Source organism: Electrona antarctica (assembly GCF_951216825.1).
Source record: "Electrona antarctica genome assembly, chromosome: 16".
NCBI lineage: Eukaryota > Metazoa > Chordata > Actinopteri > Myctophiformes > Myctophidae > Electrona > Electrona antarctica.
The window spans coordinates 43,076,524-43,092,391 of NC_136797.1; the positions used below are offsets into that span (position 1 = coordinate 43,076,524).

A 15,868-nucleotide genomic window follows, 5' to 3' on the forward strand; every position below is an offset into this window, starting at 1 on the left:
TTGAGTTTTGAAAAGCCTTTATTGTCATTGGCTTTAGTTAGGCAAAAGTAAAACAAATAATGACCCACGTGTTTTGGCTCTAGTGCCTTTATCAAGGTCCAATACAACTCCTAACTTGGTTACAATTAAAGTTTAGGATAACGTTCGCAGCCTACAGCCGTCAATGCATCAAACGTTTTCTAAAGGCTAGAAAGACCTTGTAGGCCCTCTCAGCCACCCGTCTGACCAACTGACCAACAATACTCAAGTGTACAAATATAAAAACAGCTCAAGACACATATTGCGACAGATCATTGAAACATTATTATGTATTACACAAAATAAAACATTAAAAAAAATTACAAATGTATTTTAGATCTCTCCGCCCACATCTAGTCCATGATAGGATGACACACCCAGTGTCCCAGGGATTTGGAGGTCCTTGTATTATGATCAGATCATTGGAGAGTCACAAAACTTGCAACTCCAGTGCAGCAAGTTCCTGATCCACTCTGGTTCTGTGGTTGAAAAGAAACAGAATGTTTGTACAACCAAGCCAAATAGTTACAGAGCTCAACAGAATGAAATACAAAACTTGATAGAAATGGACATGAATACAATTATTAAGGGAAATAGACACTGATTTACAGATCATGTAAAGATCCCCCCGCCCCCTAAAAAGCTACAATCCATGTACGTTTTTCTCTTCCTTTTTGTGTATGCATGTTGATAAGAATTACTAAAGGGGGGTGGCTGTCATTTCACTCCAATCATTTTTTAAGTAGTTGCTTTCCAATTGAGAGTGATCTGAAATGTCAAGAAACAATCTGAGGCTTGAGCAGGAGGAGTGCAGAAGCTGGAGGTTGACGGGGAAGGAAAGGAGCCGGCTGATTGAGTGAGTGAGTGAGTGAGTGAGAGAGAGAGAGAGGGAGTCAGAGAGAGAGATGGAAAGTGGCGCTTTACCCTCAGGCACTGGCATGCTGGCGATGCTATCTAGCAGCAGGCAGCGCCTGAACGTCAACGCCTGGCAAGCTTGGTATGACAACCCACACCTAGAGAGAGGGAGAGAGAGAGAGAAAAGGCATCAGAGAGTCAGCTGGGAAGGGACAGAGACATGCTCAAAGAAACAGCCATGGAATAGAAACTGATCGAAGGGGCGAGGAGGGCCTCCCTCGGTGTCCACTAGGGGCACTATATCCCTGCAGCTACAATACAGTAATGTGGTTTAGAGCAGTTTCAAATAGGCGGTGGAGGAGGACAGGGCTGGTGCATGGGTAAATACCAAGAGGTGGGAGGCATGATTACCATTCTGAAAATAAACAAACTAAGACATTTGGCATCAAAATTCTATTTGTCAAAATTCTATTTGTCTATTTCCTACCCATACCGTCAACAGGCTGAGCTTGGAGAGCTATAGAGTTCCTGTGAACAGCAAGTTGCATTTCCCCATAAAACAAAAACAAAACACACAATCTGTCCGAATTAGATTTAGTGCATTTGCTAAACTTTGACACCAAGTGACACGAGTGACAAGTTAAATACCTGAGCCATTTGTGGCCGTTGTCACACGTGGCTTCTTTGTGGTCAGTGAAAGGCAGCACCTCTCCACAGAGGCTGCAGTTCTCTGTGAATGTTTGCTTGCTCATCTTCTTGCGGACATGCCCAATCAGGACCTGGGTGGGGTTATACAAACAGGAATGGAAACCGCAACAAAATGCGATAAAAAGACTCAATGTATCCTGAGTCTATTAAACGCTGGTAGCCGAAATGGTGCAACCCACTACATGTCGAGAGTAACTCACATGTAGTGCAGGGAATATAGCAAATAAAACGAAAAAACGAAGTCCTGCACACATGTTGCCTGTGCATTGAATTTATTAAAAACATATTGACATTTCGGTCGCGACTCGCAAGGACCTTCCTCTAGTCCTCGTATACATTGTTATGACCTATATGGGAGCGGTGGAATAAATACTTGATCATTACACTGAGGGGATATGAAAAACAAACATAAGTAGAGACTTTGGGGTTTGGGTGTCAAGCCTTACCTCTGCGTTCCTGTCATCCGAGTGTGCCGACAGATAGTCCAACAACCCACATATGGGCACACTGTTCTTTACTGGAGTCCAGATGTTCAGATAGACTTCAGCGAGGACCTTCTTGACATGTTGTTTCACCAGATGGTGCTCAACGGTCTCGATCAAGGCCTGCGCCTCCTCTACCTGCCGGTCCAACTTCTCATTTTGCCCTGGTCTCTCCTGCTTCGCCGGCGTCCCTGTTCCTGAGTCCCCCTCCTCCTCCTTCACCGTGCCCAACGCCAGATCCTGTGCACCTGTAGCGGCATCCTCCTCTTCCTCGTCCTCGATGAAGACCTTGGTGCCTTCATATGTCGGCTTCCACCGTGGGTCCACGGGCGCCCCCTTTAGAGCCTGAGCGTACATGCGTACGAGGAAGAGCTTGAAACGCCAAAAGTATGGCTGGTCTGCATCTTGGATTTTACGGTCAACTTCGGCCAACAACGGCTGAGGGATAGCCTTGTCCTGCAGGATTTGCCAGCGCACCAGTTCAAGGAGGTCCGCATACCTGTACAGGTTCTGTTTGGGCGAGTTCAGAATCTGCTTTGCTGCACCCTCTGGTGTTTGTAATGCAAAGATGTTTACCTTGTAGGTCCTGTTAACCATGTGATGGTTGTTAACTAAGCCACTGGTGCTGGCAACAGCCATGTAGGCGCCATTTTGACTAACCGAAATACTTTGCAGCCTCTTGCCCGGCAACAAGTCTAGTGCCCTGCCCGGCAACCAGTCTGAGGTGACCAAGTAGTCTCTTTGGAAGATCAGAGTTGAGTTAGTGAAAGTGGGGGTCAGTTTCCTCACTGTGCCATCCAAGGAGCAAGTATAGGCAGCCACAGCATGCTCAGTGACTGCAAAAGAGACTATCGGGAGACTATGCAGGCCAGAAACATGGGAATTGTGGACTTTCAGGCCAGCAGGAGAAATCATCAACAAGCACCAGAAGACATAGCAACCACGTGTCGCAAGCACAAGATTGCCATTCCTTTTCTCAATTGGATGGTAGATGGAGATACACTTCAGGTTTTCCACAGGGATATGGTCCTCTTCTTTCCACAGGACCACAGGCTGGCGAAGGGTGAAGTATTTCTTTAAAGTATCATTGCAGGCTTGTACAGGCATCACCTTCACGGGTCCAACTTGACTGCCCACAACAAGCGCAGACATCCTGCCGTCGTCATTCTCCGACTCCCACCACGCCAAGTCACTGGGCTTGGGGATGCCGGATTCAATGACTGTGTAGATCTCAATCTCGCCACCCTGGACAAATGGCACAATGAACCGCCACAGGACAATGTCGCCGTTCTCCATCAGGACTGCAAGCATAACCATATCGACCTCTTTGCACGTGTTTTCCTCAAGCACCTTCTTCATCCTGTAGATGTGGGACCACTCCATGCGTACAGGGGTCTGCATTCGGAAACGGCGCTGCAGCTCTTCTCGTTCGAAGAGGTTCAATTTGGACGGCTCGTTCTTTTTGTGCGAGTAGCCATACGCCTCGAGCCTCTCGCTGTAGAGACTGGTGAGGTCAACCAGCTTGAGCCACTGGATCTTGTTACTGCAGTAGATAGTCAGTCTGTGGTCCAGGGTCAGAGAAGCAAGGAGGCAGCGGCCACAGTAGTCACAGCCCAAAGGAGACCAGCTTGTGTACTTGATGCCCCTCTGGTTCCCTATATAGGTGTTGATGACTTTTTCTGCCTTGAAAGGCTGACTCAAAGTGGGGTCTGGGTCTAAGCTGAAGTGCTGACTGGCTTCTTCAAGCTCATTTTCTGGTCCAACCTGCGTACAAAAACACGAAAGACGAAATTAATTAGGCTTGTTGATGGATGGCAACTTTGAAGGTTGTCAATGCACTTAGGAATAAAATCCTTGCAATAGAAATGGTTTCTGTCCAGTCAGAGATGAAGAAATCTCATGTCAGCAGGCTTTCTGCTGTACCTGTGGAAAGCCATGTAGCCTACTGTTCAGTGCTCTGATCCAGTCTAGAACTGTATCCAGTAATTTGACACACAAACATGGATGCAACATCGTATCCGCTCTAGACCAAGACAGGATCAGAAACCTGCAGTGCAAAGCAAACCTATTTGCTTTTGTCGTACATTAATCAATTAAATTGATTAACTGTTGCACCCCTGCAAAATACCCATAGTTCAGTATGTTATGGAATAATGGTGAGTGTCCGAGATAAAGAAATCTCATGTCACCAGCAGTGTTGGAATGCTTATTCTAAGCAACTTTGGGCTTCTTTTTTTTATAAACGTTGGTGCTTGCAGTTTTTGGGGCTCAAATATTTTCATGTCATGAACCCCCAAAATAACATGCATTTGTCCCTAATCCAATCTCTATGAAAATGTTTTGTGCCATGCCAGGCAGGGAGCCCCGTAACAGATTTGTGTTAGAATGTTTAAAAAATATTCCAACTATTCATTTTATTTCAATGCTTTTTTGAAAATATAGCTTGTAGATCCGCTATTTTCAAATGGCCGGTGCTCATGTCCCTGCATGGCCTTCAAAACCACTCTCAAAGAGCACTTACGGGGGGCTGCAATTCAAAACCAGCCCCTGTAAAAAAAAGTTAAAGCCCCCCCCCCCCCCCCCCCCCTCCCTCTTTTTCTACACTGTACACATCCCTGTCCCATGTCCTTTTTTTTCCTAAACGTGTAAATGTTCATTTCTATTTTTGCAAGTGTATACTTGTCTTTAAATGTTGAATGAATTGAAAATGGAGGACCCTTCTTATGTAAACAAGTCTTATTTGTGCTTTTTCTGGTTTTATCCTCTTAGCAGATTTTGTATTGACTTGTACTTAACTTGAACTGTACCCATTCTACAAACTGTATTTTTCAATCATTCACTCAAACAATCTGGCCTGTAAAAGTCGCTTCTTTTGGGCGTGTTTTCCTATATTTGGTGGCTGGTGCTTATAATTTCACAAAATCTGGCAACACTGTCTCCAGGCTTTCCGCAGTCCCTGTGCTACAGTGCAGACTGCTTTACACGACACCCTCCAGAACATGACAGTCACTCAAGACAGACTGACAAACACAAGCAGGCTGTACAAAAATAACAATACCTTCATCTTGAGGGCTTCTGCGGGCACGGGAATGTTTGTTCTGTGTAGGACCATCTCCTGCTGGTTGCTGTGCAGGTCACACACCAGCTCCATGACAGACGCGCTGCTAGCTGTGGACACAGCCAGCCTGTGGTCCGCAGCCCACTGCATCGGCTGAGAGCCGCTCACCGGCGCCTTCAGCTCCACCACCGGCTCTCTTTTAACCACCCGAAAAACGGACGGCGCTCCATCGTCCTCGCACTCACGCTTGATGGTTACGCCGCCCGTTAAGCATCCCGTTTCTCCACTTTCTGCTGTGGCACTGGACGCCGCCATCTTTGTGGACCACGGAAATGACGACGATGTCGTGCTGATGACGAGTGGTAGGCGGGTTTCCGGAACGTGCAGCTTCTGTTCTCTTTAGTTCCAAGCAGAGCATGAAGCAGAGTGGTTCCAAGGGTTAGTTCCCGGAAGTTAGTAAACAAGTCAAGTTGCTGCAGAACAGTAGAACACACTTGTTTGTGGCGCATTTTTGAATGGTAAGGCGTTCATAAGATTATATACACAATGTCTGTAGTAATGAACTAACAGTTTCTCAACTCCCCAAATCCCTCACACACACCCTCTTGAGTCCCCACAAATCCTGTTGCACAATTTATACACTATACTAGCTCTGATCCATAGCTTAGAGCTATGGACCAGAGCTAACACTATACTAGACTAAACCATATTCCAATTAGTGATAAAAGCTATAGGCTATTGTAGCACTATTCTGATAGTATTTGTGTTTTATATTGAGAATTTCCATGTATGTCTTTAAATCGTTTCAAAAATAAAGAAATTAATCAATTCCAATCATCATTGAAAAATCTTAGTGGACCCTTTTCCCCACACACATGGGTGTGTGGCTTAAGGTCAAGGTTTGTCAAGAGGGGTTTATTAGTTTAGCTTCCTCATGGACCTGACAATATCAGCAGGGAATGTGTCATCCCTGTTTGGAATGGGCCAGAATGATGGGGAGAACAATATCATTCTAATCTAAACTCTGTTAATCATGACTGATACCAAGAATAACTGGAGAGCTCCACACATGTTGCATGATAGCATTGATTGATTGATTATTCATATTTTATTAACATGATTGTTAACAGTACAGGTAGTACAGTCAAAGCTTATGCTAAAAGCTGGATGTGATTGATTGATTGAAAATGTTATTCACAGATTGTAGAATGTGTACATTTAAGTTCAAACGAGTCAATACAAAAACTGCTACAATGATAAAACCATAAAAAGCACTAAGACTTGTTTACAGCAGGGTCCTCTATTTTCAATTCATCAGAACATTTAACCACAATGTTTCCATTGTGGTCCATTTTACTCAAGTACTTATCAGTATATTTGGGTCAATTTGTACATTTCAGAGTTACGCGTTATTTATTTTGTCTCTCTGCTCATCTATTGAGACATTTAGATTGTGTCAAAGGTCATGTCTCACCCAGGCACAGGATCTGACACGTATTTGAACCTGTTGGTCGAGATTCAATTTATCCCCTGAGCAAGCATGCAGGCTCTAATAGCTAAATTCAGCATTTTCACAGTCCACGGTAGAAGAGTAAAGTTACATAGTGCCACCCTGGGCAAGACCTACACTGAAAAGACTATCAGCGGAAGTTGCGGGATTTTAGCGGAAGTATTGCCCAAGGAAATGACGTTGATGCTTTACAAATCAGTTTACATTCTCCGCGAATGAAACAAGTTTTGTGATTGGTCGGGAAAATATCGTATCCGGGGGAAATACATCTGACTGATGTTCCGGAGGATACATCCGCCCGATAGCTTCTCTGCCTTACGTTGTGACCAGGCTCTTCTTTTCGCAGAAAAGTAAGCCTGGGACCGAGGCTAACATAGTGCAGGTTTAAGTTAACTCTCGGGATTTGACTGGATGAATGAAAATGAATGATCAGGTGCAGGTGTGAAATTCAATAGGCTTTTTAAAGATATTTTTTGGCTTTTTCTGCCTTTATTGATAGGTTGAAAGTAGACTGACAGGAAATGGGGAGAGAGATGGGAGATGGGGAAGACACGCGGCAAAGGCCGTCGGGATCGGGAGTCGAACCCGCGGCACGCCGTCAGGCTGGCTTGGCAGCCTAGGTGCCCATGCAGACACTGAACCATCCAGGCCAATTCAATAGGCTTTTGATGTCCTTTCAGATATTTCTTTTATAACTGGTATGTCCATCAAGATTTTGATGAATTGAACATGGTGGACCCTATTGTAAACAAGTGTAATGCTTAATTGGGTCGTCCACTCACAGTTAACAGCCTTTGTATTGAGTTTGTGCTTGAAATGTACTGTAATTCTGCAAAATGTTAATAAATATTTCAATCAATCAATCAATCAAACTTATATGAAACTGCAGAAGAGTTGTTTCTACCACAATGTTGTGTTTTGTGTTATTTTTTTTTAAATTAATATTGTTTTATTTTTTCGTCTTGTGGCATCCTCACATTGAGAGTGTGTACAAAATAAATGTAACCAAATGGACTTATGGGTCCATACGTTTTCCGTACAGATTATAGATGACATTTGTTTTTAACTTTGTCCATAGAGCAACTTTAAGACGGAACAGACATACATACGGTTTCACTATGAAGGGAGCTATAGTATCTTGAGATTTCAGAATATACAGTATATTTCAATGTTAAATATTGAGAATGAGTTGCATGCTAGTGTATTGTTTATATAAATAAGGTCATGACAGGAGCGAAAATAATTACTCAAATAACACTGGTCTGGTTTACATTGTTTTTTATAATAGTTTATTTATTTTATTTTATTTTTACACAATAGCAGACTAATTTAGACTTGGGTCACTTGATGACTGCAATTAACTACTTGGTGGAATAGAAAATGGCAGTGCACACGCACCACATGTAGCACTGGAATTAGCATAATGTGTTTTTCCAAATGCCACTTAGTGACGCATTAGTATTTGACATAGCTCGTGTTATGATTTAGTCATTCCTTTTTAACAGTGCTGGACAGCAACGCTGAGCTGCCACTGCATAATGATACATTCGCCAGTCCAAAAATAATTAGCTCAAATCCTGACAGGCACTACATCAGTCATTTTCCACTGTGGTCACTCTCTCTGACAACGGAGCTCATTAATTGTCATTATATTTCATTAATTAAAGGAAATAATGAAAAGCGTTCTTCTCGTCGCAGTAGAAGGCTTCGGTATGCATCAGCATGCTTTATGAGACGATGCGCGGATCGCTCCTGGACTGGTCAAAGGCCAAACTGCCGCAGTCTCCTGAAGAGCAGAGAGTGCCAGTCAGACAGTGATTTGTTGCAGCCCTAACATGAAAGCCTCTCTCTCGCAGTATTAGCTGCCTGACTCGCAGCGAGATGACAGCGGGATTTCAACAGGCAAGAGTTATTTGTCACAAAACAAATTGTTACAAATCTCTCAGACAAATATAGAAGGGCGGCACTCCCACCGTGTTTTAATCTCCCATTTTTCAGTCTTTTGTTTCGATAATCGAAATGAATAAATGAATGGGGACCGTGGTATGTTTCATTCTTAATGAAGCGTGTAGTGAATGAATATTTCAGACACCTGCTGTGTGTATTCGGTGGGTTTTGACTGGGGACCCGGTCCCAGTCTGGGTTGTATGAATGTTGGATTAAACATTCATCAAACGCTGTCACAAAAACTTTATCCGCTCCTGTCAACACATATACTGTATGAAGGGAGGGAAACGGAGCCTGCGTTGGCCAGAGACAACGTTAGCATTGTGGGTTTCTGCAAACCACAAGATGCGTTGAATATTGAAGTTTCTGAACAAATCATGTATTTTGTATATCAGTGTTTCCAGATGCGGAGGACTGTCAACTCAATCCTAGATTTCTGTGCGATTTCTATGTAGATTATAACTGATTCCATCCTATGGGTGTATGTTACTCAAATGGTGCTGAGTTGAGTGCGGGCTGTGTGGCTTCTGATGGCACAACTGCCTTCATACGTTTTGTATTTGTCTATGGACTATGGATTTAACATTACTCTCGTAGACCCCCATGTGTGGTTATAATATGCATATGTCTTCCCTGTGTATTTTTGGTTTCTTCCTGAAAGCTGAAAGCCTTTGAGTCAAAAGGCCCAATCGAAATACACCACTTTTAGTGACACACTAAAATCTACCCATCCCATTTTTATCATACAACAGCTGTGGGTGTGGCTTAAGTTCAGGTGGGTGGTGCTAAGGTGAAAACCAGGTATACTTAATGGTGGGTGTGGTCACATAAAAACAACATTGTAACACTTTATGTACCCTTTTGAAAACAATCTTCTTCCTAGTATGATCATAATATCTGATGATCATGTTTAGGGGGGGAAATCATGGCACTCCATCTGGTTTGCAGAAAATGCCAATGGCAACGTTTTTGCTCTGCCGTGCCGATTGGGCTGTATTTCCACCTTGTTCTTTGGCTCAGTTATTGTTTGATAGTGGACTTATTTAGCAGGAAGCAGTCATGTCCCATGGTATAGGTTGCGTAGCTAGCGTGTGTGGACCCAATACCGATAAGGATGGTGTCAGCCCAGGTCAATCCCCCTGCATCTCTAATATCCACCTGCTGCCTTGTTATTGCCTCGCAGGTTCTCCGGCAAATCTCTCATCCCTCAGCAGACCTTACATCCTCTGCTGTTTGCTCGTGCCGAGTGTCAGCGGAGCCGGCTACATGTATCTTGCGAGCTGGGAGCCCGCAGGGACGTTTTGATGCATGGTTCATCATACGTGTTTTAATCATTCAGTCTCTCAGACACCTCCCAGGAGGGAGCTGCTGCGCCGCATTACCGAGTACACACAATTAGTGATATAATCATGATGATGATAATGAAATGTATTTAGAGCACATCAGCGCTGGCTCACTCCCGCTCAGGAGACGTTAGCCGGGGCCGCCGCGGCCGCGAGAAAAAGGCTCTGCCGCCGCGCAGGATCCTGGCGCCGTCCCTCAGGAGGCTGGCAGCGCCCAGCGGGCCGCCGCGTCAGAGATTAGCAGTCATAGCAGTGGACTTGGCGCTCCTTGTGTGCCGTCAACTGCGAAAGCCTCACCTGACAGGTGTTGCTCTCAATCAGTGCTCCTCTGCCCCCCCCGCGCTGTCCTTGGGGCAGGAAGGGGACCATACAGCCCCCCACCACCACCCCCTCCCTCCTCACTTCCCTGACGTTCTCGAACACAGGCAAATGCCTAGGCGCACGGCGGGCTTCAGACCCCATAAATCCACTGTAAATCCCCTTTCAATGAGAACCTACTGATTCTGGATCATTGAGGAAAGGCAGCGCGGGCGCTTTGTGGGAACCTCCCCTGGGAGATGTTCACTCACCCGAGAAGAGGTCAAGGTGAGACGATGTCTGTGGATTAGACGTGAGGAGTTCTTCAACGCTCAGGATAATGGTGTTCATCAACGTTTGAATTCTATAACGTATAACTCACCGTTATTATTATCAGCTTGCCTGGCGATGCTGGGGTATATTGTGCTGTCAGTGGCAATTCACATGCAGGTTCAGGTTTTGGTACCCAGCATTGGCTGGGTTATTGTGGGTGAAATAGCTCTCTCCTTCAGCCTGTATATCCCTAATACTTTGGTTTGGTAACTGTTGAGTATAATCGACACACCTGTACTCTTGTCTTGGAACAATTTAGGTTATGTTATTGTTCCAGCAAACATGAACATAAATATCAACAAGTGAAAATAAAACAGTTATATGACTTTGTATTCTAAATACAGTGTACAACAAGTAATTGTATTTTGGTATACAAATGTTATTTTACTTGGGACCTATATACTATAATATACTAATACTAATACTGTACCCAAAATGAACTACGCTGTCCCCTAATGTAAAATACTGAATGAATGAAAACTATGGAGTATAGCAAAACATAGTATTTTGATTGATATATAAGCCTATTTTCCAGCAGGTGACATCAGGTATTAATTCATGTAAACCTAATATTTTATTTTCAAATTAAAGTCTTGTTTGATCAATCCACTGAAATGTCATGAACACGTCAGCCGTAATCCCCAAAACTTCATCTCCGATTTTCACTTTGTACTGTGTTAGACTGTAGCATTCTCTTGCAGGTAAATAATGTGGGAGAGGAAGCCGTTTTTAACAGATTTGATGATTACCCAAATCGACGATTTGTACAGTTGACAAAATTCTGCGGCAGCCTATTAGTCGACTAAGAATATGTTTAGCCACGGGGACAGCCCTAATCTGTAGCTTATTAATCCATTGAGACCTGGAACGGCGTCACGTCACGTTAGCGCTTAACCACATTAACCATTAACCCATTTTGGGGCGGGAACCCGTTTTGGTGTTTTAAACATTGTTATAATTTAGCTATTGAAAAATAGCAGATCTACAAGCTCATAGCGCGCCACCGAGTGGCGCGCTATGAACTTGTAGGTCTGCTATTTTTGAAAAATCGTTAAAATGTGCCTCAAATCTTTCCGAAAATTGTCATGATTTAGAAAACTTTTTTTTTTTAAATTTCGACGTCAGGCCTGAATGGGTTAAAGGAAACATTGATTGGGTAGAACTTCCTGGGAGACAAACAAGCCATTCTATTTATTCACAGTGATAATGGCTGAATTATTCATCCAGTGTAATGATTAATTAAAAAAGGCCTCAGGTCCTGTGGCAGGTACAGGCTGCTGAGCCGCACGGCGACATTCCCATGCGATGTGCTGAACATCTCTCTCTCTCTCTCTCCCTCTCTCTCTCTCTCCCTCTCTCTCTCTCTCTCTCTCTCTCTCTCTCTCTCCCCCCCCCCCTCCCAATCCTGTTCTCTCTCCTTTTCTACTTATGTATGTCTTCAGGGAAGGTGCCCTCACAGCTGTACACGCCTCTCCACGGCCAGCATTTTAGTCCATTCGCCATTTGCGAACACGTGAGTTGAAAGACGTGGGTTGAGCTGCTACACGGTGTAATGTGTGTTAAACAGACCTGGGTCAAACCGTACACTTGTGATGGTTCGTTCCAGGTGGCGTTCGTAGCTGGTGGACAGGCCTTGCCTGGACACTTAAATATATAGCCTCTACCTTAGCCTACATTTAGACAATAGTATTTTAGGGTTACTTTAGAAGTGCCTCCTACAATCAGCAGCAGCATACTGCACTGTATACCTGAAAAGTCCTGATGTTGTACACCAGTGGTTCCCAAACGTTTTAGCCGGTGACCTAAAATGAGAAGTCTTCCAGGGACTGAAAATAGCAGATCTACAAGCTTCTAGATCGGCTAATTTCACTAATACTTAAAGGTCCTACAACATGAAATTAAACTTTTCAAAATGTGTTGGTGTTTTTTGCGCTCCCCTATGTGTTTTCTATCCACACAAATATCAATTTTGAACGATCAGGCTTTAGGGTTTTTTAAGGAAATTAGTCTCAGGAATAACTCAACTGATTTGGTCGTACGCGTGATGTCATCTGTATCGCCCTACTTTGTATAACTCCTCCTCCTCTTCAGTCTTCAGTTCCAAATTTGCATTTCCACTCAGCGCCCCCAACACCTCAGGACATTGTGGTACTGCAGCTAAAACTGCTTCAGAAGCCAGAAAGAAATGACATGGACTGGTTATATCAGAGTAGTGATTTAGGCTCAAACCATTAGAATTACGTTTGAGGGGCATAAACAATATTATATTAAATATTAAACGTTTTAAAATGCATGTTGTAGTTCCTTTAAACATTTGTTTTCTAATTTATGGAATTGCTTAGATTTTTCTTTGATTTCTTAATGAAATTTGCCTACTGAGGGGAAAATAATAAAAACGTATATCTTATTTCATGAAAAGTTTTGTTGGGAATGTCTTTGAAAATGTTTTGAAATGATAATAATTAAAGACTAAATGTAGGAAACTAAAACTAAAGGGACCCATACAAATGTGTCCGTGACCCACAAATGGGTCCCGGCCCACTGTTCCCAAACAGTGTTATACATCACCCGTTAACTACTTTAGCCTCCAGGAGGTCACATTTGAACAGTTTATTCTCTGCCTTCAGGTGGTGTGTTAAGAAACAGGACCCCTCCCACTAATTCTGGAAGCCAATTACAGGCAAACAGTTGGAATATCAAAACTCAGTTTGACTCTCTTTGTGATGTGATGTGAATTAATCGTGATGTGAATCCCGAGATAATGTGTTTCTGCAACAAAGAGTCACATTTGTAGCATAATTTGTGCCACCCTCCATGGGTTTAAGTGACATTGGACCCAAACTTTGGAATGTAAAGGTGGAGGTCTGTGGAGTGCCTGCCTACTGGAAGTGTGCATGAAAAGTTTGATGCTGATCGTTTCAGCGGTGTCCGAGATTATAGACTTTCTTATTTTCTCTCCTGTTGCAGTACATCTTTGTGATTGTCAGGTCACTCTGTTAGATAAATGCTAAGATTTACCAGTCACTTCTGGACTGCGGACGATGTTCTTTAGTTTAATAAGAAGTGATTTTGGAGATTTAGGTATGATCAAGAATTAAATACCAGACCATCACCTGCATGTACTTTTGCAAGCCAAGGGAAACTAATCTAAGGAGGCTATAGTGGATGTAGAATTAATCTACGTCTGCAATTCTATGTGGCTGCTGAAACTGCACTTCAGGCTGCATATGTAGATTTGTATTACAAAGCATTATTTTATGGAGAGGATTTTAAAGGATAATTACAAAGGACCCTGACTACAGTATACATTTTTGTAAACACAAACATTGTCCTAACACAAAAATTGAATGCCATTGACAATGAATGGCCAGCTTTGAGTGTTTGTGTAAACGCAAACATTGCGAAAACGCAAACATTGAAGACGAAGGCGAGGACGCACTTTATCCATTTTATAATAGCAATGTTCCTTTGACCATTCTTTGTTGTCAACAACGCGTTGTGTTCCACACACTATTTCCAGCGCCTGCTTGGTGTGGTGGCTGCTGGTAGTATAGTAGCTGACAGTTGTTGCCAGGCGCAGGTATAAGGAGTCACTGTCCCGTCCCTGGTCTTGGCAGCTGGCAGTGGGCAGGGCATGCCCTGTGGCGGTGCCAGGGGAAGGCTAGGAGGGCCCGGGGTTTCGGGCCTGCTCTGGCCTCTGTTTGGGCCCTGCTAATGGAATGGGGCTGCTCTGCCCATATGTCACTTGTGGGAAGACTGGGGGCTCTGGAGTTTGGCACACGGAGCGACCAGGCAGTCTCCCGTTAGATATTAAACAGGACAGGGCCAGACCCACGCACTCGCCCCCACACCCACCCAGCATTATGGATGTGCTCACTGATGGGGACAGCAAGATACCAGAGGACTCCATCTGTCCTTAAACACTGGGGAAGAAACCGGCTTTAACTGTAATGGTATCTGTTTATCTGTGTGTAATATGCTACTTCTTTCCCTCGGACGCATTTCTTCGTTCAGTTCCCATAAAGGGAAACTGTGACGATTTTCAAACTAAATCCCATGAATCTGATGTGAGGAGTTCAATAATATAGTATTTGTTTTGCTGTTGCTGTCGGGTGGAAACCCTGCATCTCCATTTTTTTGTGAATGAATGCCATATCATGCGAGTGTCGCATGTACAAGTAGTGAAAATTACATTTTACAAGCTCACAATGCCACCGTCAGCTTGCAAATCGGCTTTAAAATCGTTTAAAAAATAATAATACTGTTTTGGACACCCGATGATATGTAATGAGTTGACACATCGTTTTGCGACGTCAACAACTCACAGAGAAATAACACAGAAGACATGTACAGTTTCTTTTTGCCACACCATATTATTGATCTCACATCAGACGTGATTTTAGTTGAAAATCGACTACGTTTTCCTCTGGAGAGGCCCTAGCTTTTCATAACCGAATGCCAAGTCATCAAAAAAAAAGCCCAGCTTAACAAGCCAACACCTGGGAGGATGTCCTTTAGTTGGAGGTCAAGAAAGACTTGGATTGCCAGAATCTAGGAGACTTCAGCCCAGCGTTCCGTTCAGGAGCCAGCCAGATCGACCCCGTGTGTAGGCAATAAGATGGACACAGAGAGAGAGACAGAGAGAGAGAGAGAGAGAGAGAGCAGCGATGCCCACACCACCAGCCCACTCTGGCACTGGACGTATCTGGCTCCTCTTTGAGCTGCATGGGACTGGGGAAGGAGAGCCACATGGGAAGGAAGGCAAGCAGGATGGAGGGAGGAAGAGATAGAGAGAGAGAGAGGAGGAGAGGAAAGTATGTTGGATGGCTCTGCAGTGCAGTGTATGAATGTGTTCTCACACATGCGCCGAGATAATGCTTACCCTCTAGAATACACTCTGTGCTCCTTTGCTGACTGTACCACACAGGCTGATGCAAACGGAACTAAAATTACCACTTCAGGGTGACACTCGCAATTTGTACTGCAGACCTAAAAAGGTGGGGAAAAAATAGTGAGGCTAATTACAGTCAGCGGAAAAAATGCAGTTTGACGCGGCCCTGCCCTGGTTTTTCCTGCTAATATTCCGTTAAAAAGTGAGGCCAGACTTTTTAAACAGGTCACTCTTTTGCTAACCCTCCCTCCCATCTCTTGTCCTCCTCCTCCTCCTCCTCTATCCCATTCCGGACGGGAACCCCTTTTGGTGTTTTAACTAAGCATTATGTTATACTTTAGCTATTGAAAAATAGCAGATCTACAAGCTCATAGCGCGGCACCGAGTGCCGCGCTACGAACTTGTAGATCTGCTATTTTTTGAAAA

At 43.9% G+C, this 15,868-nt stretch overlaps 1 protein-coding gene and 1 long non-coding RNA gene across 2 annotated transcripts in view; one reads left to right on the plus strand and one right to left on the minus strand.

The window, feature by feature from the left end:
- On the minus strand, positions 1–5,530 carry gtf3c4 (general transcription factor IIIC, polypeptide 4). Its single transcript, XM_079523819.1, has 5 exons — positions 5,122–5,530; positions 2,028–3,827; positions 1,522–1,652; positions 943–1,031; positions 1–497 (listed from the first exon to the last, which is right to left on the minus strand). Exons 1-5 carry the CDS (start codon positions 5,434–5,436, stop codon positions 433–435), a joined length of 2,400 nt encoding a protein of 799 aa, XP_079379945.1. The 5' UTR covers positions 5,437–5,530; the 3' UTR covers positions 1–432.
- The window catches only part of LOC306939265, a 27,334-nt gene continuing 16,972 nt past the window's right edge, over positions 5,507–15,868 (plus strand). Inside the window, exon 1 of the long non-coding RNA XR_013791865.1 lies at positions 5,507–5,639. This is a non-coding gene — a long non-coding RNA (uncharacterized lncRNA). The remainder of the gene's footprint in view (positions 5,640–15,868) is intronic.